The sequence below is a fragment of the Muscardinus avellanarius genome, assembly GCF_963383645.1.
Source record: "Muscardinus avellanarius genome assembly, chromosome: 4".
Taxonomy (NCBI): domain Eukaryota; kingdom Metazoa; phylum Chordata; class Mammalia; order Rodentia; family Gliridae; genus Muscardinus; species Muscardinus avellanarius.
Window position 1 is genome coordinate 48,377,305 of NC_137789.1, and position 24,330 is coordinate 48,401,634.

Sequence of the window (24,330 nt, forward strand, 5' to 3'; positions counted from 1 at the left end):
TTATTTTATTTTATTTTATTTTATTTTATTTTATTTTATTTTATTTGCAGTACTGGGGATAAAACCCAGGGGGGGGTTCTACCTCGGAGCAACACCCCCAGCCCTATTTTTTGTTCTTTATTTTGAAACAGGGTCTCACTGAGTTGAAAGGGCCTCACTAAGTAGCTGAGGCTGCTCACAAACTACAACACTCCTATCTCAGCTTCCCAAATGCTGGGATTACAAGTGTGCGCCACCACGCCTGGTTCGCTTTTTTACATTTTAGATTGGATGTATATTAGTGTCCTTCAGTGAGTCACCATGTGTTGTCTCCTCCCCTTGCTCCTAATGCATTTCTTAAAACATAAAATTGTCTTTAAATTCGTGTCTATCATCCTATGTAAATCAGAAACCTAGGATTATGGGAGAATTCGTTTATAGTGCTTTGTAACTCAAAGGAATGGCAAGAAAGAAATCAAATTTTATGAGTAACGTTATTGCTAATAATTATTTAAAATGAGGTAGTGTATCTTGAATAAATTTCAAGGCCTTAATTGTTATTTTTATCCTCTTGATTAATAGATTACAGGTCACTCTGGATCAATCCCACATTCTTTCAAGGATTTAAAGCTATTTTTATAATTTAAGAGATGTATAGCTTCTTTTTGAATTCAATGTTTGGCAGTTTTCTCGTATAAGCTTCCCAGAAACATAATCATATTGTCACTTTAAAGTGGCCTCTCAGTATTCAGCCAAATTTCTGCTAATGAATCATTTGAATGAATAACACTTATTGCTGATTCTTTGAATTCTGCAAAACAATGTGTGTGATAAACCTTAAGGATGCCACATATATGGATTTTATAAGTACCATGTGTTATGCAGACACTTTAAAATATCATTGAATTCAAAATCTAATCCAATGGATAGAAAACCTCTATTTCAAAAATAGCTTTTTTTGACTAACCATTGTGCTTGTATTTTTTTAGTGTTATAGGAGAGTCCTCTTGAGATAGAGTTCTTTTTAGTGATGTTTCAATCAGTTTAAGGGTGTGGGCCTTTCTGAATCTTCTAAGATAATACCTTACATTGAAAGGGCTTTCTCTGCTCATAATTGAGATAGCTACAGAAATGGGTTAGACAGTCCCCTCAGGATTCTTCTTTGACTTTTCTAACTAATATATATATTTCAAGTAGATACACACTTAATTTTGAAAAAAAGACCTCACCCTTTACCCACTCAGTCAACTTTGAACCTTTTATTTATTTATTTATTTGTTATTTTTTGTGTATGTGTGTGTGTGTGTGATACTGGGGATGGAACACTTCTACCTCCAGGCTACACTCCCAGACCTATTTTGTATTTTTATTTGGAAATAGGGTCTCTTAAACTAGTGAGGCTGGCTTTGAACCTGGGTGATCCTCCTGTCTCTGCCTCCCAAGCGCAGAGATTACAAGCATGTGCCACCATGCCCGGCCAACTTTGAACCTTTTAAAAACCAAACCAAACCAAACCACACCAAACCAAACAACAAAATGACAGTATTCATGTGTTTGTGCCTATCTTCAAGTTATAGAAGTTTTCAAACACATAGGTAATATAAACAATAAAACTTTCTATGCCATTATATTCCTCAATTATTAGCATTTTCTATTCTTATGTTATCAATTTCCCCATTATTTTTGTTGTGATTGTTCCTAGAATATTTAATCTCAGCTACCACATTTTTTGCATAAACACTTTAAGTACATTTCTTATATTTTTAATGATAAGGAGAAAATTTTAGATAAAAATTGTTAAATTTACGGTTTTGTGTCTGAAATTAGTGTGGTTCCCATTTTTTATTCTACACTGATAAGTTTAGTTTTCTTAGTTTCATTTTTGCCTTTCCTTAAGACAAAAATGCCTCCCAAATATTATTTTGTTCTTATCATGGTCAGTCACTCTGGACCCAATATATAGAGAGTATGACAGAATAAGATTTTTTTGTGTATAACAAGCGATTTTAAAACTTCACTTATGTTGACCAGTTTGATTTCTTGGTAGTCAGATCATTAACGTAAGATTTTTAATCTAGGCATAAAGCAAAACTCTGCCTTATTATGGGCTCTATGAATTTGTCCAAATGAATGGAGTAAATATTTTGAGTATATGTTACTAAAAGGAAATCAGGTCATTGGAGAAGACCTAAGCAAACACAATTTATTTATTTATTTTTTAACAATTTTTTAATTGAACATGAATAGTATACATTTAAACTATATTTGGTGCCCTCTCCCCCACCCCTGTTTTCCCTTCCCCCCTCCCACCAATGGTTGTCTAGGTTAACCATGTCTTATTCATAATTTTACACATGTTCAGATGTAGACCCTCATTAATCAAGATCAGCCTTCCTCCCCTCTTATCTTTCCATTCAAACTTTGCTGGTATTTCCCCTCCATTATCTGGAGTCCCATTGATATCCTCTGTGTTTCCTAGTTTGGGCATATTAGAGGAAACATGTACCTTCTCCTTCTGTGCTAAGCAAACACAATTTAAATTTTATTTCAAAGTTAAGAATTATTCTACTTGAAAACATAGTCCAATGTGTATTTATGCTCTGAAACTAGGGCAAATTGAGTAGTTCAAAAACCATAAAAAATATGGGAAAAAATTTTGGTAGTTTCTATTTTTTGGTAGTTTATTGCTTATATGCTCAAACTAGCCATAGTAATTTCTCAGAGAACCTGATTCAGTGACTAATCTCTTTTCAGCGGAACTCCCACCTCCATATACAGCTATTGCCAGCCCGGATGTCAGTGGTATTCCAGTAATCAACTGCCGTGTGTGCCAATCTCTAATCAATTTGGATGGCAAACTTCACCAGCATGTGGTTAAGTGCACGGTTTGCAATGAAGCTACGGTAAGTGGAGATTTCCATTAATAAAAGCATAAATTGTTGTCTGATATTATTATCTAAAGAAAATTCTTCAATAATGTTTCTTAAGAGCACATGTGGGCTGGATACAAATATGACAATCCTTTTTTTTATCCATTTTTCTATCTTTCTTTTCTCATGAATTCCTCTACTTTCTTAAGATAATCCCACTATAAATATTCATGGTGGATATACTTTATATTCTAAAATGAGCTGTGACAGTTATTTATAATAATTATCTTCAGTATCTGTCTATAATTACAACGAAACCCATTTTGATTTTTCACAACATGAAAATATGCTAGATTTTACTACAATTTAACTTTGTTCTTATTTAGCAGAAAACAATTTAAACTTATTTTATGTCTATAAGATCTCAATGCTATATTACTGGGCTTTTGTGATTATTCCTTCATTATTGAAATCTGGGTCAAAGTGTTTACAAATAGCTTGGCATTTTATTCCACTTGCTAGATAATAATTCAGTAAATTATTACAAATTTGAGTTAAAAAGTCTTTTTTTAAACTCAACTAAATTTTAAGCAAAATTTTAGGTTTCAAATAATATACTAGCAAGTCATATACTGGCTTCGATGAAATATATTTCTACTTTCATATTAGGCTTTATTTTTTATATTTTGATCTCTCAAAATCTACAATTAAATACTAATTCAACATTTGGTGTTTTTTCTCCTTAAAAAGTTTTAAAAGTTCAGCCTGTTAATATTGTGTCTGTGAGAACTACAAGTCATAAATACTGAGTTTCAAATGTTTTATAGAAAATTTATAAAATAAAACCTGAAATTATAAAGCAATGCACTTCATTGTAAATACCAAATAAGGAACATCATTTGAATAAAAATTTTATTGTGTAAATCAGTGATATGTATAAAACTAGCTGGTTTCTTTTTAAGTTGAACACTGAGTAGCTGAGCAGAAAATTTAATTAACATTAATTTATTTACTGCTCTTTGCAGAGTAGGCAGGAGTTGAATAAGACTTGTTTTGTGAGCCATAAACAGCAATAAAAAAAAGACCTTAAAGGTTTCCTTAGATTTGTTGCTAGTGTTAATATCTTCTTCTAATCCAAAACCCATACCAACTCTTGTTCTTTAACAAATAAAATAAAATAATTATAATAAAATTCAACAGTATAAAAGAATTATAAATTTAAGTCAACAAAATAAATTGATCATTTATGCAGGAGTCTAAAAGCCCATAGATTTAGCAAACAGTCATCTGGTTACTTAAAAGTGATGAGTTCATACAGAATCAGTGGGGTTTGTTTATTTTAAAAAACTACTTGTGTTGCCCGGCATGGTGGCACACGCTTGTAATCCCCGCTTGGGAGGCAGAGACAGGAGGATTGCACAGGTTCGAAGCCAGCTGCGCTGGCTAAAGACACCCTGTTTCCAAATTAAAAAGTATAAAATAGGTCTGGGAGCATAGCCTAGAGGTAGAAGGGCTTCCAGGAACCCCAGTATCACAAATGAATGAATAAATAAATAAATAAATACATATAAATAAATAAATATTAGTTGTGGCTGGGCATGGCATAATTCTAGTATTTGGTAGGCTGAGACAGGATGATCATGTGTTCATGGACAGCCTCAGCTACTTAGTGGGGCCTTCTGCAACTTAATGAGACATTTTTTCAAAACCAAGAATCAAAAGAAAAAAATAGGGCTGGGGGTGTAGCTTGGAAGTAAAATGTCCCTGGGTTCCAGCCCTAGTACCATTAAATACATACATACATACATACATACATACATACATACATACATACATAAGTTAATTTAAATTAACTTAAAATAAATAAATAAATAACTACTTGTGGACATTAAGGAAACTATACTGAGATTTTTACACAATTACTGACCCTGTGGAATAAAGAAATGTAAATAATCCTGACTCCAAAGAGTGAGTAGGTATAATCAAATTGCCCAACATTGGCTTCAGTAACATTACAGAGGAGAGAACAAGTGAAAAAGAAATCTTTGAGTAGTGCCTTAACATGTGGCTTGCTAATGTTTAAAATGTAGCTTCATCTTACATTCACATTAGTGAAGAAGTGTTAGGCAGCCAGGAGCTTCTCCAGGGGACATTCTAGGTTGAAAATAACAACCGCCAGCCGGGCGTCGTGGCGCACGCTTGGGAGGCTGAGACAGGAGGATCGCACAGGTTCGAAGCCAGCCTCAGCTACTTAGTGAGGCTCTCAGCAACTTAGTGAGACCCTGTTTCCAAATAAAATAAAAAATAGGTCTGGGAGTATAGCCCAGAGGTAGAAAGCCTCTGGGTTCCACCCCCAGTACCACCAAAATAAATAAATAAATAAATAAATAAATAAATAAATAAATAACAACCATCGTGGGCTAGGGTCAGTGGAGCAATTCCTGTATGCCCACGGTCTCTGTCCCTTGTAGAGCTTCATTGTGAGTCATTCTCCTCCTGTCATCTAAAACAAGGCATCAGTGTATCTGTCCTGGGCAGCCACTCTGATAAGAACCTGATCTACCTGTAGAGGCTAAAAAACAGAACAAACCAAAAAGCAAAAAACAAAGAAACAGGATTAATAAATGTACTTTTTACTTCAGTAGATTTACTTGGAAGTAAAGGGCATATGTTTGTGCTGTAGCAAGACTTAGGGAAATGTGGAATTAAATACTGAATTTAAAGTTAAAAGGAAAAGGATATCTAGGGCAAATTCACAAAAAATCTGAGAAGTCCTAGAGAAAGAGTGATGCTAGATGACTGTAACTGATGAGGAGCCTGATATTCCGAGGCTGGGCACAGGGGGTTGAGTCCTTGTTCTGTCACCAGCATCATAGGGCTGCTATTAGGATGCAGGGGTAAAAAACAAAACAAAGCAAAACAAAACAAAAACAAAAAGAGTATAGTGCCTGGCATATACAAGTTTATTTTTCCAAGTAAGAATTTAAAAATGTTTGCATAACATGTCTTTAATTTTTTTTTTTTACTTTATTGAAGATCAGATATAATGTGGTGTGCACTGGCACTAAAGACCAGTGCTTAAAATCTTCTGGTTCAATGGCCTCGTGTTATAAAAAAAAGTGACTAAGATCTAGAAATGAAGTGGGGATAAAATATAAAGACAAGCCCTGTCATTAATCAAGCAAACATTTACTTAACAATAAATTTAAATACACATAAATTAACACACAGTTTACTTGTAATAATTTAGATATACTAGATATATATTTTGTATGTTTATTAATTTTAGATAGTCAGATTTAGCTATTTATAATATAGTTTTTTAAGCCATAGGTGGCTTTTCTAACTTCTACATATGCTTTTATTCCATGGTTTTTTATCTAAATTTTAAAAATCTTTTAGGAAAATATTGCACACACACACAGTTATTAAAAGAATACTATACTATGTAGTAATAAAATGGTAATAATGCATGCTGTTACTTTTATAATAAGATTGAATATAACCTCAACTTCCAATAGGGTTATATATCAATTAGCCCATTCTTAGTTGAAAGTACTGTATGTTGAAAATGTATTTAGTACACCTAATTTACTCAACATCCTAGGTTAGCAACACAGTACAGTATGGGTTGTTTCCCTTTGTGATTGCCTGGCTGATGTGAAGGTGCAGCTCACTGCCACTTCCCAGCATCTTGAGAGTATTGCACTGCATATTTCTAGCCTGAAAAAAGATCAAAATTTAAAACTCAAAATATGATTTCTACTGAATGCACACCACTTTCATATCATTACAAAACAAAAAAAATCACAAGTGAAACCATTGTAATTCAGAAATTACAAACGAAAAAAGATGATGAATTACCATGTGCCTATTACTCACAGTCCCCAATATGAGCATTTTCTATTAGCTCTTTCTGGCCAAATAATTTTTAGTATAACTTTAAAAAATAAGGCATTAACATTTTCAATCACTATACTATTATCAAATGTAGGAAGTTAACATTTGCCATCATCTAATCTTTTGATCTACTTCATGTTTGTCTAATTTTCCCATTGGAGTCTTTTATAAAAAATATTCTGCCCCAGGATTCAAACCAGAATCACATATTGCATTTGATTGTCTTGTCTTGTTAATATCCTTTTATCTGAAACTTGCTCTTTCTTTGTCTTTTATTATTTGAAGAGCTATTTTGTGAAACATCTCTCAGTTTGGGTAGTCTGTTCTTCATGGTTAGCTTCAGATTATATATTTCTGGCAGAAATGTCACAGGAGTGATAGTCTGATCTTTTCAGTGTATCCTAGGTTATTTAATTTAGCAAGCTTAAGTCCTAGTATTGGAAAGGAGTCTTTTATTTGATACTAGGTATACCACTTTTAAATCACTATATAAAGTTTTTAAAAAGAAATGCCATTAAGAGCAATTACAAGTTTTTAAGTTAAAGTATGCTATAAAATTAATCACTTCTTATATTCTATTAACAAAGTTTGAGAAATTTTCAAATGTATCATGAACTCCTTTTTCTCCACTCTTCTTATTGATCTCGCTTTTCCTGTACAGGTGCAAGAACCCTCTGTGAATGTTTGCACCTGGCCAGGCAGATGGCTGGCTTGTCTTGTGAACTTTAAAGGGAAAATATCTCTTGGTACACACTAACTCTTCCTTTCATATTCAAAATCCAATATGAGCTAATTTTTAAAATATGCCCTTAATAATCATATCTCTACAGCCCCCCCCCAAATGTCATCAAGTGCTTGCCAACATTTGTGCTCTTTGAAACTATTTGCAATGCACTTCTTCTTATATTGGACTTTGGTAGCACTATGGGGAGCTTTAGTTTTAAAGGAATCATTTCCTTCTTAAACACAACAAGCTTTGACAGTCTGTACTTTGGTTAATTTGCTGTTTGCATTTTCTTCCCTTATGTAGCCAATCAAAAACCCCCCAACAGGGAAGAAATATGTTAGATGCCCTTGTAATTGTCTCCTCATTTGTAAGGACACATCTCGGCGAATAGGATGTCCGAGACCCAACTGGTAAGAGATAAAGATTCGTTCATTCATTTGTTCATTCAACACATATCTATTGAAGGTTCAGTATGTGACAGGCTTTGTTCTAGACAGTCTTAGTCCTCAAAGTGATTACAATACCCTAAATTATTTTGTTGCTGTTGTAGTTGTTAAAGGAAGGATATATTCAGAAATTGGCACTCATAGACATATGTAGGATATAATATTTTGGAGTGAGCAATGGATTTTTATGTTATATAAGTACCTAATGTTCTATAACAAATCAATGGCTCATTGAATTTATTTTAAAATAACAGTTTAGGTTATCTTTGATATAGTTCATTTTAACCTAGAAGTATATTAGTTTTTATTGTATATCTCACTGTATACCACACTGCTATCTGCTGAATATAATATATGTAATAAATTCTGAAATTATTTCATATGCTATAAATGTCACTGTATACCACACTGCTATCTGCTGAATATATGTAATACATTCTGAAATTATTTGCCTATGCCATAAATGTCACTATGAATATGCTGAGAAAAATATGAAGGGATTCCTCTGGCCTTTTGACTGTTACATGAGTCATTACATCTCCATCTGATGGCAGACTGTAGAATAGAAAGGAAAGGTGGCTTCCATTTAGGTTTTTCCATCTCTGGTTAAACATCAAGGAATGCCAGACTGCTCAGAGAAATTTGGTTGTAACTTAGCACTTTAATACTTTCATGACACATGTTTTGTTGATAGGGAATATTTTAACTTATCTAGTCTTCTACAAACTCAATTTGTCTTCCTAGAACAAGAACTGTTTTCTCATTTAAATGTACAGAAATTTGGAAATGGCAGTCAAATGGCTCTCAAGATCATTGATTAGGAGCCATTCCATAAAACATGGTTTCTATTCCAAATATACAAGAACTTATATTTTTGCTTTGGAAATACTGAATATTGCTACTTTCTATGACTTTGGCTTCAGGACTTGACAATTCTCTTAATTTATAAAATGAGTATATTTTAATCGATAAATTCCATGTTTTTGACTATTTGCTGCAGGTTTTACTGTCAGTGTCTTTGTGGGATAGTGAAATAGTTTCCTTTTTCTTCCCACAGTAGACGCATAATTAACCTTGGTCCGGTAATGCTTATTTCTGAGGAGCAACCAGCTCAACCAGCATTGCCAATCCAACCAGAAGGTACAAGGGTCGTGTGTGGGCATTGTGGAAACACATTCTTGGTAAGTAATTGAATATTTGTCACAGGGAATCAATCTGTAAATATAGGTTATAATCTTGTAGATTTAATGACTGCTTATACTCTTAAAGTTTTGTCCAAGTGCAAACTGATCAAAAGTATGATAGAGCCTTCTTTAGAAAGGTAATTAATCAAAGGAACAGCTAGAATACATAGCATCTTTTGTGAAGTAGACAAAAGATGCATATTCTGATTGATCCTATTGCAAAAATAGAACCTTTCTGGGTAAGCTAATGAGAAATAGTACCCTCTCCAGGTTGGGCTCTGTGTGAATCCTGACTTGGTGAGCAAAATAGTCTCAACCCTCCTTGGTGAGCAAAAAAGTCTCAACCCTCCTCTCACCTACTCAGCCAAACACAAAGTACACAATATTCTGCAGTAACCCTGCTTCATGGCTTCTACGTTCAGAAATTCTTGTAACTTATAAAAAGTGTTCTGGCTTTAAGTTATTCTTGGAATAAAGGAGATAAACTCTGGTACCTATAATTAGATAAACAATTTAATAAAAATAAGAAAATGAAAGTAAATAATAGATATAAGTTGTTACATTTATTCTTTTACTACTTTTAAATTTGACTCAAAGTTTGAAGTAAAAATGTTATTTTTCATAATGACCTATCCTGTCAGGAAGGTTAACAATGAGTTTTCTTTTATTTCTCAGCCTTTTTAGAAGAAAAAGTTCATAAATGTAAAAATGTTATATTTAAAGTATTTATATGTTTATATATATGTGTGTATATTTATTTATTTATTTATAACCTTAGTAGTAAAGATACTTTCCAGAGTATTGGCTTGGGAATTGATGAACAAGAGCTACTGTCATTGAGGAATGAGTGCTCTTAAGACAGTTTAGGGGATTTGCTTCTTTTCTTTAAAATTTTTGCTTTTGTTTAAGTAATTCATATACATCATTCTAAATGTCAAATCAGACTACACTCTCCCCATTTAGCTGAAATCGAGTTATCATTCCCTAAATACTTTCTGATCATCCAGCTCTTCTCATGATGTTTGCTTCCATATGTTTGAACTGTTTGCTTCTTTTTTCTTTTTCATTTAACAATTTTTCACATCACCGCTAACTTATAAAATCCAAGGTGAGGTTTAGCACTAATCCTACCCTCCCGCTCTTATTCCTTTTCCTGCTTCCATATTCCCAGTAGAACTATAATATTGCTTAGTGTTTATGTATTGTGTTTGTGTCACAAGGGATTGAACAGAGCAGTGTTCTCCCTCTGAGTTACACCTCTAGCCCTTTTTATTCTTTATTTAGGAAAAAGGCCTTGTTAACTTGCTGAGACTGGCCTTGAACTTGCCATCCTCTTATCTCAGTCTCCCAAGTATTGGGATTACAGGGTGTTTATGGGTTTTTTTTTAGGTAAATTATTTTCTCAGTTAAACCAAGTAACTTGGTACATTTTTGTCATAAGGCTTTTTGACATTTTCTTGAATTTCTAAGCAATTATATTTCCCCATTATGTTTCATTGTCTATTATTACAAATTTTTACTTCTTCCCATCTTGTATAGCACTGTACCATTCTTGTCAGTGCAGTCAGACTCATCAGGCAACCCATTATTTAGCTTTGTGCTACACAGCTGTCATCCTGGGAATTCCATTCCATCTTTAAATTTTTTTTAACTCTTTCCTGGCTTTGGTTCTACAACATCCTCACAGCATTTGACTTATTTCTTCATTTTGTTGGAGCACAGCTTTATTTTGCATTCTGAGAAAAGAGGAGGGAAATGAATTCTTAGATGGCTTTTGGTCTGATGTCACAGTCACTCTGTGGTTCCTCCCGAAGTAGAAGTGGAGGTTGCCAGTTGTCACCTCTGAGGCTTTGCTCCATGGGCGACAAGAATATTGGCTGCTGTTCTGACTCCTGATATTTTCTGCATCACCTACTTCTTTCTCTTTATTTTCTCCTATTTTTTCTTTGTTTTCATTTTCTTCAGTGTTCTGAATTTTCTTGAGGCTGTTCCTCACTTCAAATCTTTTTAAACTCATTGTCTGGGTTCTTAGTGAATTCTCCTCTAGTCCGCTCAATTCTAATTGCTTGCTCTTCCTAGAGCTCTTTAGATTAGACCATCTGAAGTGACAGTTCACTATTGTTTATATTTTTTTTTCAATTTTTCCTTCTTGTTTCATTTGCTTGGAAAAGTCTTCTAAGTCTTTTGATTCTTCTAAACTCAAAATTTCAGGTGAACTAAGTTATTTTTTAACTTCCAAGAGCATTTGTTCTCGGATTACTTTTTTCTTTTCCTTTAGCATTATCTTTTTCATAGCATTTTCTAGAAAGTATTAATTACATTTTTTCTGAGGAATTATTTTTCTGTTTTCCTGTTTCTTCCCATTTCATTTTTCTATTTTTTATGATAGAAGTTTTACTCAAAAATTTTATTTATATTTGAGAGCAAATCACTGGTTGGAAACTCTATATGCAGAAGCTATACTCCTTTCTTTTCTCTTCCTCTCCATCTCTCTTTCTTTCTTTCTTTCTTTCTTTCTTTCTTTCTTTCTTTCTTTCTTTTTCTTTGAACAGCTATTACTTATAAGTAGTCATAAGCCTTTTTAGGGGACAGGTTTCACAGGGAAAAGATCCTTAATCATTTGTGAAAGACAATCTTGGGAGACAGGATTTTAGAAACCAAGAGAGGTCATAGGGTGAATTTCTTACTCACAGTCTGGACTGAGGACTTTCATTCCTTTGTTTTTAGAATGCTGTTTATGCTTGCCTTTTGCGGTGCCTTGTGTTTCTAGATCAACAGGCTTTCTTGTCCAATTTTTCTTCAGAATAAATAACCGTTCTCTTGCATGTGTTGGGTGGGATTTTCAGTTTTGTAGTATGGAGAGAGAATTTGCAACCAAGGTGTCAGTTTTTTTCCCAGCCTTACTATTTATAATATACAAGATTATGACCCTATAGTTAAAATTTACAAAAAGTTGCGCATATTTTAGGTATACAACCGGATGCTTTACTATATGTATTTATTTATTGTAAAAAGAGTACCATAATCTAACTAATTCACATTTGGGGTTAATTCCTATATTTACCTTTTGGGTGTATATGTGGTGAGAACACTTAGATCTACTTCTTAGTAGATTTCAAATAAATAACCCAGTATTTTCACCTGCAAGTATCATGCTGGACATTAGAACTTCAGAATTTATTCATTCTGCCTAAGTGAAATTTTGTTCTTTATGAGTCAGATCTCCTATTTCCATCTCCTTCAGCCTATGACAATAAGGATAGATTCCACATAGAGGTAGGATCATATAATGTCTTTTTTATCTGTCTTATTTCACTTAGCATAATGTCCTCCATATTCACCTATGTTGTTACAAATGGCAAAATTTTCTTCTTTTTTAAGGCTGAATAATTTCAATGTAAGTATATAATTTATTTTTATATAATTTTATTGGTTCATTATAGTCTTACATCATAATGTAGTTCAGAGTGATAGGGGCATACACACACACAGCACTTAAGCACTTGGCTACTTTCCCCCAGCTCCTTCCCCACACACTCCCCTTCCCCATACAAGATATAGAGATTTGCATTGGTATTTTCATGTATGTGTATATATATATATATGAAATATATAAAATCTATATTTCAATATAGAAATATATAAAATCTATATTTCACGTAATATATATATATATATATATATATATATAATGTCAATGGAATGTTCGACATCATTAGCAATCAGGGAAATGCAAATCAAAGCTACTTAGATTCCATTTGACCCCAGTTAGAAAGACAATCATTAAGAAATCAAGCAACAATAAATGCTGGTTAGAATGTGGGGAAATAGGAACAATTATTATAATAGGATTAAAAGTTAGTGCAGCCAATGTTTGTGGAGATCAGCATGGAAATTCCTCAGAAAATTTGGAATGGATCCTTTATGTGATCCAGCTATACTACTTCTGGATATCTTTTCAAAGGGACTGAAGCCAGAATATCATAGTGTTACATATCCCTGTTTATTGCAGCACAATTCAATTTGGATATTGTCAAATTTAGAACCAACCTCAGTATGTATAAGAAGATGAATGCTTATAAAATTATGGAATATACACACAGTGGAATTCTACTCAGTAATAAAAAACAAAATTTTGTTGTTTGCAGAAAGATGGATAGACCTGGAGAACATTAAGTGAGATTAGACAGTCACAGAAAGTAGAGAGTCAGATGTTTTCTCTCATATGTGAAAGCTAGGGAGTAATTGTGATATAAGATGGACTTCAGACAATGGAGGAAAAATTCTAGCAGAGAAATGGAGGAGTCAATTTCTTGATCTATTGATCTTTCATCTAGCACTTGAATTGTTTCCTCCATATCTTGGTTATTGTGAGTAGTGCTGTAAAGAACATGGGAGTGTGATACTCCTTGCTCCTATTGTTACCCCATCCCCATCTTTAAAAGTACCTGATGATTCCAATACCTGAACTATTGTGGGATTCCTCAGTGTGAACTAGTCTACTTTCATTGGTATATATTCTATATTTAAGTCTCAACATTCCTTTCACATAGTCAGTTGACAAGTCTTTGTCTGCTTTTGACTGTCTAAAAAATTTGAAGCTAGACGGTGTGTTTCAATAGTAGAGTTCTTGCTTAGCATGTGAAGCCCCTGGGTTCAATCATTTTTTAGCAGGAGAAGAGAGAGAGAGGGAGAGGGAGAGAGAGAGAGAGAGAAAAAGAGAGAGAGAGAGAAAGAGAGAGAGAGAGAGAGAGAGAGAGAGAGAGAGAGAGAGAGAGAGAGAGAGAGAGAGAAGAGGAGAGAAGAGAGAGAGGAGAGAAGAGAGGAAGGGGGAAGGGAAGGGAAGGGAAGGGAAGGGAAGGGAAGAGAAGAGAAGAGAAGAGAAGAGAAGAGAAGAGAAGAGGAGAGAGAGAAGAGAGGAGAGAGAAAAGAGAAGAGAGAAGAGAGAAGAGAGAAGAGAGAAGAGAGAGAGGAAGGGGGAAGGGAAGGGAAGGGAAGGGAAGGGAAGGGAAGGGAAGGGAAGGGAAGGGAAGGGAAGAGAGAGGAGAGAGGAGAGAGGAGAGAGAGAAGATGGAGAGTGAAGGAGGAAGAGGAAAAAGAAGAAGGAGAAGGAAGAAGAAGAAGAAGAAGAAGAAGAAGAAGAAGAAGAAGAAGAAGAAGAAGAAGAAGAAGAAGAGAGGAGGAGGAGGAAGGAAGGGAGGAAGGAAGGAAGGAAGGAAGGAAGGAAGGAAGGAAGGAAGGAAATGAGGGAGCGAGGGAGGGGAGGAAGAAGGAAGAAGGATAAGAGAAAAGGTGGAGGGGAGAAAAGGAAAGGAGGTAGAAAGGGAGAAAGAGGGAAGAGAGAAATCAGGTAATAAAGAAAACAGGCCACAAAACCCTTAAATCAGATCTGTGGCTTATCCTTATTATTATGATGATCATGAACACTCTTATATTCTTTATAGTATGTTCCTTCTTTTTCAAATTTTAACCACTGATTTATTACTCATTTCCTACTTTATTTTAGCTTTACAACAAAATTGTGCTTGCAAGACTAGAAAACAATTGAGATAAGTTACAAAGATATATTTAGTTCAAGAGGATTTAAAATAAAATACGAAGAAACATAAGAATAAAAAATAGGGAAAGAAAAAGTCATTAAGTTATGTATAAGACTTTATGCATAATATTTAGTTCCATACAGTTAATAAAAACAGGTTGTCTCATTTCTATTTTTAGAACCAATGCAAAAAGAAAACAAAAATGAAAGTAAATATTAATATTTTAACAAAAGGCTCACATACAAAAAATATATTTTAGAATACTGAGACCTGAGGGAGAATTCTCACATGTATCAATGTGCTGTGTTTTCAACCTAATTGTTTTAGATATAATCTTTTAATAAATCAGTGTTAAAATGCTGAAGTTAAGTTTGCTAGGAATTCACACTGTTTCTTACAATGCCTGTCTATAACCATGGATACAGTTTAGAGAAGCTAGATTTGTGTTTGCCAAAGTGAATTCAATGGCACAGTCACTTAATAGGATAGTCATGAGTAAAAAGTTCCATAAACATTAGGAATTCTTTGGATAAAAAATTAAGGAGAATTCCTTATAGGAGTATTCTTTAGCATGCTTTGTCTGCATCATTATTAATAGCCAAGAGAGGGTTTTAATGTTGAATGTTTAAAACAATTCTTTTATTCTCAAATCATTTTGAATGGCTCTTATGACCAGAGTTGTTTTGAAGGGCATCATTTAGAAAACACATTCCCAGAATAAAGTTAAAATGTAGTCTTTGGCTAGTTCACTATATACACAGAGAAGTTTTTTAGTGTAGTGAACAGCAGAGTTAAACACTGCATTTTTGTATTTCCTGTTTTGCTCATGAAAGGCATCGATCTGATTGAGGAGTTGGTGTTTTCTAATAAAAATGTGCTCAATCATAATGGTGCAAATTCTGCTCTGAATTAGGCCAAGTGACCCTCACCTTTAGATAGGGTCAGATTTCTTCCCTTGAACACAGGAACAAATGGGTTGGTGTCATAGCAGGGAGGGACTGCACTTATAATGCAAACATATTTCAAAGATGGTGTTACCTATTTTCTGTTACACCCATCATTGCAATATATTTTAGTAGGGTACTAGTAAATTACTAATTTATGGACTGTTTATGAGTAATTTAAGGTTGGCGTAAAAATAATATCTTGGAGAAACTAAGTTCAGCTATTAAATATAATGTTTAGAAATAAGTAAAATAGTGAAAGACTTCTAAAATGACTAGGATTTGGGGAAGTTACTTTTAATATTTCAGCAGATATAAGATTTTTTGTCAATTAGGAATTCAAGGTTTGGTGATAGAATTTTAATAGTATAGAGATTGTTTAAATATGGGAATAGTAGTAAGTCAACTTCAAAAGTGCAGCCATTCACATTCATTTAAACAAGTTATTCCAGAATCCTGCTAATAATAAATGCCTTCTGTTCTTAATTTGCTTTATTTAAGGGTGTACTTGGTAATGAAAGAATTAAATGTGTTAAGTTGTGAACTGGTAATTTACTAGTTTCCCACTAGTGCCTCTTCTGTTTTTCAGCTTTAAATGAATTGACCTGTGTTAAAATTAACACTATATAAATCTTGAATTTTGAGTTACTGGGTTTTTTTCCCCCTTTGGTATTGGGGATTAAACCAAGGGGGGCATTTTCATGCTAGCCTGGTGTGGTGGTGCATGCTTGTATTCCCAGCATTTGGGAGGCTGAGACAGGAGGATCACAGTTTGCTGGCAGCCTTAGCTACTACTTAGTGAGGCCCTTTGCAACTCAGTGAAACCCTGTTTCAAAATAAAGAAAAAATATAGGCCTGGGGGATGTAGCTTGAAGGTAGAATGCCCAAGTTACATCCCCAGTACCGCAAAATAAATAAATAAATAAATAAATAAATAAATAAATAAATAAATAAATAAAGTCTTGCTAAATTACTGAGGATCTCACTAATTTGCTGAGGCCAGCCTTGAATCTGTGGTTCTCCTGTCTTAGCCTCCCAAGTACTGGGATTACAGATGTACACCACTGCACCCAGCAATGAGTTACTCTTGACACAAGGGTTTTTGCAAATGTCTCTTTAAGCCATTCTGCTTCTTTTAACTATGAAAAACAGAATTTTGTTATTTACAAATAGTATCTAAGAGAAATTACAAATTCCACAATTATTCTAAATTTATTATGAAAATATAAAAGAACACTTAACATTTCTGTAGTCTTCCACTACTTATGTTTCAATTTCTATAGAAATCTGTATAATTTTTTGTTTAGTGCATTAACTCTAGAACTTCTACTGATAAAATTGACTTGAAATAAATCAACTTGTTACAATGTATAAGTAATGAGAGAAAATTTTGTTGTTGCTTGAAAAGTAATGTGGGCTTGGTTTGACGTTCTCAAATATTAAAAAAAGATTATTTTGAAGAGAATGAACCTTCATGTAAAGTTTCATTTCTAGTTTATTTATTTTGCAACTATATGTTTCTACTCTGAAACAGAGTATATCAAAGTAACTACATTTTATGAGGTTTAAGATAAAAATGAAAAAATCCAGTAAATCTAAATTTGTTTTTTTCTTAAATCTAATCAGATCTTTTCTAAAAATTATGTTTCCTTGAAAACATTTGAGTATGTATGAGTTATTGAAACTTTGCTTTATCTACAGTTTAGTTTTTTGAAAAGAGAAATTGGTGATTTTGAATTCCACACAAAAGTTAATTTTGATATATAAAGAATTGTTTTAATGATAAAACTATAGAAGAACTTAAAGAAATTTCCCCAAAACTATAAAAAATGTTATCTGTTACCTAACTTTTTAAAAAAGATATATATTAAAATAAATCAAGAAGGAAGGTAACCCCAAAACCATATATATATATATATATATATATATATATATATATATATATATATCCATGTCTGTATGTATGTATTTAATTTGCGGTACTGAGATTGAGCCCAGGGGTATTCTACATCTGAGCTATACCTCCAGCCCAATCTATCTATCTTTCTTTCTTTCTTTCTTTCTTTCTTTCTTTCTTTCTTTCTTTTTCCTCTCTCTCTCTCTCTCTCTCTCTCTCTCTCTCTCTCTCTCTCTCTTTCTTTTTTTTCTTTTTTTTACGATACTGGGGATGGAACCCAGGGGCCTTCTATCTCTGGGCTACACTCCCAGACCTATTGTATATAGTTTCTGAGAGCCTCACTAAGTAGCTGAGGCTGGTTTCAAAACTTTGCGATCCTCCTGTGGCAGCCTCCCAAGTACTCGGATTACAAGCATGTGCCACTATGCCTGACTTTATTCTTTATTCTGAAACAGGGTCTCACTAAGTTGTGGAGGAACTAAGTAGCTGAGGCTAGCCACAAATTTACAATCCTCCTGCCTCAGCCTCCCAAGTACTGGGATTACAAGTGCACGCCACTACGCCCGGCTCTTAGCCATTTTAAACATATTTTGTGAGTTAAAGATTTAGTTTAAATTTCTATTGCAGATTCTTTCAAAGACTTTAACCTTCTACTAGTAAGCCTTTCAAGTATCAGAATAACATGCCTGTGAGGAAAGTACCACATTCTATATTACCTACATTTACAGGGAAGAAAATTTAAAGAGAAAATTGAACCATAGGAGGAGTGTGTTTTTGTTACATGGTATAAGCAATGATGGAACTAGAAGTTTTCTGATTTCAATTCTGTATATATTTCATTTGTGAAGCTTATGTACTTTGTGGCTTTTCACATAATTAGAATAAAGAGTTAGATTGTAATAATGAATTTAAATAATCAACCATTTAAAAGGCTCCTTCTCAAGACTAAAGGAAAAGCAACTGTGAAGATACATGAATACCTTGGAAGTGAACAGAAATGTGAAGAGGAAAGAGGTGGCCCTACATACGACATTATACTCAGTTTTCATTGTAAAGCTCATCTAGATTGCATCAGAGCCTTTGAAAAGTCATGGGAACTGTTTCAGAGGGAGATCCCAAACTGTATTTTAAGGGGAGGAGAGAAGTGGTAGAGGAAAAAACTCATGCAGCCATGAGAAGGCTATTGCTTCTGCTGTCACCCGGATGACATTTAAACTAAAAGAAACATTTTATCAGATTGGATAGTTTTCAGTTGTTTTTCTTTTCAATCTCTCTTTGTTTATTTTACAGTGGATGGAGCTGAGGTTCAACACTCTGGCAAAATGCCCACACTGCAAAAAAATGTAAGTTTTCTACCATGGGAGAGACTATTGCGAAGTACTTGAAAACAATTTAAAGAGTTCAGAATTCTCACTTCACTAGATTTTAAGACATGGTATGAAGTGAGTACATGCTTAATATGTTTATGCTTTTGAAGACAAAAAATATGAAATCTTTAAACTAATTAATATACATACCACTTTTAAATTAAAAGGGTTGGATTTATTAATAATTCTTTAGAGGGAAATTAATTTCTAAGAATGTAATTGTCAGTAAGATTCATAAAAGTGTCAGTTATCTGGCAAGGATTTTAGGATGTCCTACACAGTTACAACCCATTGAAAATAATCTGGAGCAGTCTATAACCTAGGAGAAAATACAGATTGTTTTAGAGTTCAGAATTAGATGATTGTTAGTTAATCTACTGCCTAATAAGATTATTATTGATGGCAAAGTTTATATAAGTATCTCTCCATGTTAAGTCCTCAGTCTGCTTGCTATTTCTAAATGATGTAAGTAAGGATGATAACAAAAGAAAATATAAAAATGGAAAATAAAATTTATTTAATTAAAGAGATTTATGGCATGTGTATTATGAGTTCTCAAAACTATGACAAGATTCTATTAGGAGAACTCAGGAGTTCTCCTATAAATATAGTTGTGCTCAAGACATGATTTATTATAGCCAAAGAAAACAAAACAAAATGAGTATATGGAAGAGACAAAGGTGGCAAACCCTATAGGAAGGCTTATGTAAGTTTCTGAGAGTCCCCTCAGCAGTGTACTGTCACCATACATATGTCCTCTACTAGGGGAGCTCACCAGACTTGGTGCCCAATGTTTTTATTGGAGCTGGTCACATAGGCACCTACTTCCAAGCACATACCAAAATTCAAGACACCCAGAAAGAAAGTAGCTGTCCAGTACAAACTATATTGTTTACACAAACAGTTTACTCTTAGTAAGCTACTCATCAGTTAGGGAATGGCGGGGACTCTCCAGAAATCTTACATTCCTAGACACTGGCTAAGGGCCTACCTTGCAAGCAAGGCTTTCTGGGGATAGCAGACTTGGGCCTGCCAATTAAAATTTTTTTCTGCATGATTTATATTTTTATAGTTAAGTTTTAATTAAAAATAATTCTTCACATATGGGTGAAGTGTAACTTAAGGAAAGCAAATTAAACTGGAATGTTTTAAATTTCAATTTTAAATAGAAAATATAGGTAATATATTATAATTTGTGTGATCTTTAGTATGATATAAGCACTTTGCCTATTTTTAGAGTAGAGAAATACCAAGAATGATTTCTAGGAGAAAATAATTTTAAAAAGTGGCTGAACAGTAGAGAATATATAAAATGTCTCCATCTATCTCTGTTAGCTAAATATGGCCCTGTGATAATATATTTTACAGCATATTTTTTTAGCTTTAAAAGAACAGATATTTTTTCTATTTGTGAAATTAATCATTTAAATTATTAACCTTATTTAATTCAGTAGAAATCTGTACATTTGAAAGAGAAATGTATTATCCCAAATATGTAAACAGACACACCTACATTCCCCCAACATATGTGAATATGCATATGAATGATCCATATTTTGTGTATTATTTGAAATAGTAAATAGCTTCACCAAGAACATTAAATTAGATAAAAATTATCGAAAATAAAAAAAGATTTTTGTGATAGCTAACTGTGCTAAACACAATGATATTTCTATATACATATATGCTAGCTATAATTTGTACTACAGTCCTTGAATTCTGAGATTATCATCCTATTTTTACAGATGAAGAACTGTTAAGAAAGGTTACAGAGTTTACTCAAGGAATTTGGTTATTTAATTATTTTAGAACAATGGCAATATTTTTGCTAATAAAAACAATTTGAATGCCTAGACACTCTGATCACAAGACAGTGTATTAATATAAAGAAGAATTTGTGTCAATTTCTTAGAGCACAACTTGCATAGAAATTCACATAGAATAAATCAGCTTAGACATCATTCTTAGAGGACAGTTTGTAGAGTTGGAGTCACATGCTGAACATGGGAGGACTCGGGACATTCATCATTTGTTTAAGGGCAGACGCTGTTATCACATGAACAGTCATAGCTGGTATTTAGATTTCTTTTTTCCTGTTTTTCTTCATAGCAAAGTGGGTCTGTTAGAGTAAGACTTGAGACAAAATTTTTTAACACAAATATCCTAAAATAACTTTGAATATAGGAGTTACTGAATTATTCCTGTGAACTAGTGTGCCATTTGTCTGTCTCACAAATGTGGGGGAAACATCAATTTTTATATTGCTGTTTCTTACTCTAATAGTAGCTGGTGTCATTGAGCTGAAAGCAATATTTTTTGTTTAATTGGGCATCCTGTGACTACCATCCAACTGGAGATAGTTTTAGTGTTCTGAAATACAAATTACACTATTTTTATGAATTTGCTGTAATATATCTAAGGCTAATTGAAACATTGATTTAATCTGTTATAATTATCATTAAATATCATTTCTCTATACCATTGATAAAGACCTTTGTAAATCATCTCCTAGCTATTTTGAATAATAGGATACTCTTACTCTCAAATGTTCTCTTTTTATTTTGCTTATATTCTAATGAATATAAGAGCAGTGCCTCTTATATTCATTAATACAATAAACAGTCCCGTGTTATGAACTGAGTATTCAAAATAAAGAAATAATCTTGCTTTCAAGGAACTTAGTTTTTGGGGCAAAATGGGGATAGTAGACAATAACAAAAAGGTTTTAAGTGATTTGAAAGAGATGGCTAGCATGCTTTGCTTTGAAGATTGGAGGGAAAGGGATGGTAAGGGAAGGCTTTCAGGAGGGAGTGATGTATGGACTAGGTTATGAAGGATGAGGGAAAATTATGTGAAAAAGAGGATGGTTGACTATAGAGGGAACAACCTGTGCAAATGTACAGGGGAGTCAACGTGTAGGGTGTGTTACCCAGGAAATAATATTGATAGGATTTGATGTGAAGGGATAATAGAGATTAGGGTCTAGGCTGACCATATCTGAGAGATGCTATGGAGCCATTCTCTAAAAGAGGGAATACAGCCGGGCATGGTGGCGCACGCTTGTAATCCCAGCATTTGGGAGGCTGAGACAGGAGGATCAGGGTTTGTGGACAGCCTCAGCTACTTAGTGAGGGCCTTCGTAACTCAGTGAGACCCTGTTTCAAAATAAAGAATAAAAAATTGGGCGGGGGGTGTAGCTCAGAGGTCAAATGCCTCTGGGTTCTATCCCAGACCCTCAATAAATAAATAAATAAAATAGGGAATGCAAAATCTAGAAGAGATGTGTCAGGCAGAGAATGATAAATTCACTTTGATCATAGTAGATATAAGGAGAGTCCTCGATTTGCCACATTAGCTAATCTTTATCTCATGTTTTTGCCTTTGAAATCCTTTTTTTGACAGTGTCTATTTTGATCATTTGTAAGTAATAATTATTCTCTATATTTATGTGTGAATTATAACTTAGTGTAAGTCAAACTGGAATGTAAGTTTAACTTAATGTTAGTTAAACTGGACCAATGTGGCCATGGCAGCTCCCTCCCTTTAACAGGATAATCAAGAACTAAAAAATTCCTTGATTATTTTTTTCAAATGTGCAGTTTATACTTTAGCCAATATCTTGCTCTGTGCTTCTATATAAAGGTTATTAATTTCTTCCACCATTCCTCAAAACATCTATTTGCAGACATTTACTCTTCCCTAAGCCACATCATCCCCTGGCATTCTCAGTCTCTACTGGCAAATTGCCTCCTATGGCTCTGAGATAATGATTGAGGCTATATGTCTACTCCCTTGGCTCCCCGCTCCCTGCCTAACAACCTATCTCTATCTATGCTCGTTTAATTTACTCTCCACAAATCTTTGCAAGACTTATGTCTTCAGGTGATCATGCCCTCCACCTCTGGAGTAAAGCACAATTAGCCTCAGTCCCGAATAGGCCACTGAATTTGTTCTGAGGAAATTTATATTACAATTGCAAAGTCTAGGAATTCAATACTTACCCACTTGTTCTGTCTGAACAATTGGTTCTATTAATCATGCTGAATTTTTTTCTTGAAATCTGTTCTTTTCTTGGTTTTCAGATATCACTTTCTCTTGAGTTTTTTTCTCATTTCCCAGAATGCCCATTTGTTATTTCCTATGTGGTTCACATTTTCTCTTCCAGGTTAAATATTTCTGTTTTTGGAATTGGAACTTGACCACATTATATCTGTGTATTATCATATGTTTCTATGTAGTTTATAACTTATAAAATCACTGTGGATCTCTCTTTGGAACTCCAGGTGCAGATATATAATCTCTTTCACTATTTTGCCTGTGGTTATTTCAACCTGGTATCTCATAGATATCTCAAATACACCATAAACAACTTTCTTACCATGCTACATAAGCTCATCTTCCTTTATATCAAAGTATATATTCCATCAATGGATGTCATTCCATCTACTCAGATGACCAAGCCAGAATCTTAATGTATCTTTTCTTCCTTTTCCATATCTAGATGTTAATGTCCCTTGACATTCTAATTTTGTCCTCTTATTCTTGCCATTCCTACTTTAGTTCATGCATTCATCCTCTCTCACTAGGATAATTATAATGTTTTTCTAATTTATTTCTTGGCCTCCAGCCTTGCAGTTCTCAGTTCACTTACTAGAACAATGGTGTCCAAATGCATGTATGTTTTTTTTATAATTTGCTTTTATTTGTGCATTATAGTCTTACATCATAATGGAAATCATGTTGACAGTGACATACAAGCACACAGCACTTGGTGGTCCCCTCTTCCTCCCCATTTCCCCCTTTCCCTCCTCATAGACCACCTCCCTGGCTCCAGTGAGGTTTATTCTCCACTCTCTGGAGTTCTTCAGATATCCCAGTTACTCCCTAGCTTCTGGATATTAGAGAAAACTATGGCCCTACACTTTCTGTGACTGGCTAATCTCACTTATCATAATGTCCTCCAGTTCCTTCCATTTTCTTACAAATGACATAATTTTGTTTTTATTTATTGTTGAGTAGAGTTTTATTGTGTGTATTTCCCATGATTTTGTAATCCACTTCTCTGTTGATGGACACCTAGGTTGGTTCCATAATTTGGCTATTGTGAATTGTGCTACAATGAACACAGGTATGCAAATATTACCGTAGCTCTTTGTTTTTAACCTCTTTAGAAAGATAGACAACCAGGAATGGTATAGCTGGATCATATGGTGGACCTATTCCCCGCTTTCTGAGGAATCGCCACACTGATCTTAATCAGCAGCTGAACTAGTTTGCAAATCCACCAACAGTGTAGAAAAGTTTCTATTTCTTCAAATTCTCGGCAACATTTATTATTTGACTTCTTGTTGATTACCATTCTAATTGGGGTTAGATAGAATCTCAATGTAGTTTTGATTTACATCTCCCTGATTGCTAATGATGTTGGATATTTTTCATGTATTGACTGGCCATTTGTATCTCTTCTTTGGTGAAA

General features: G+C 33.8%; 1 protein-coding gene across 1 annotated transcript in view; it reads left to right on the top strand.

Moving 5' to 3' along the window:
• PIP4P2 (phosphatidylinositol-4,5-bisphosphate 4-phosphatase 2) overlaps positions 1–24,330 on the top strand; it is a gene marked incomplete at both ends in the record, with an annotated part of 57,994 nt that overhangs the window by 18,738 nt on the left and 14,926 nt on the right. Inside the window, 4 exons of the mRNA XM_080694647.1 lie at positions 2,734–2,882; positions 7,780–7,886; positions 8,980–9,103; positions 18,778–18,830. Coding sequence (XP_080550773.1) covers positions 2,734–2,882; positions 7,780–7,886; positions 8,980–9,103; positions 18,778–18,830 — 433 coding nt within the window. The remainder of the gene's footprint in view (positions 1–2,733; positions 2,883–7,779; positions 7,887–8,979; positions 9,104–18,777; positions 18,831–24,330) is intronic.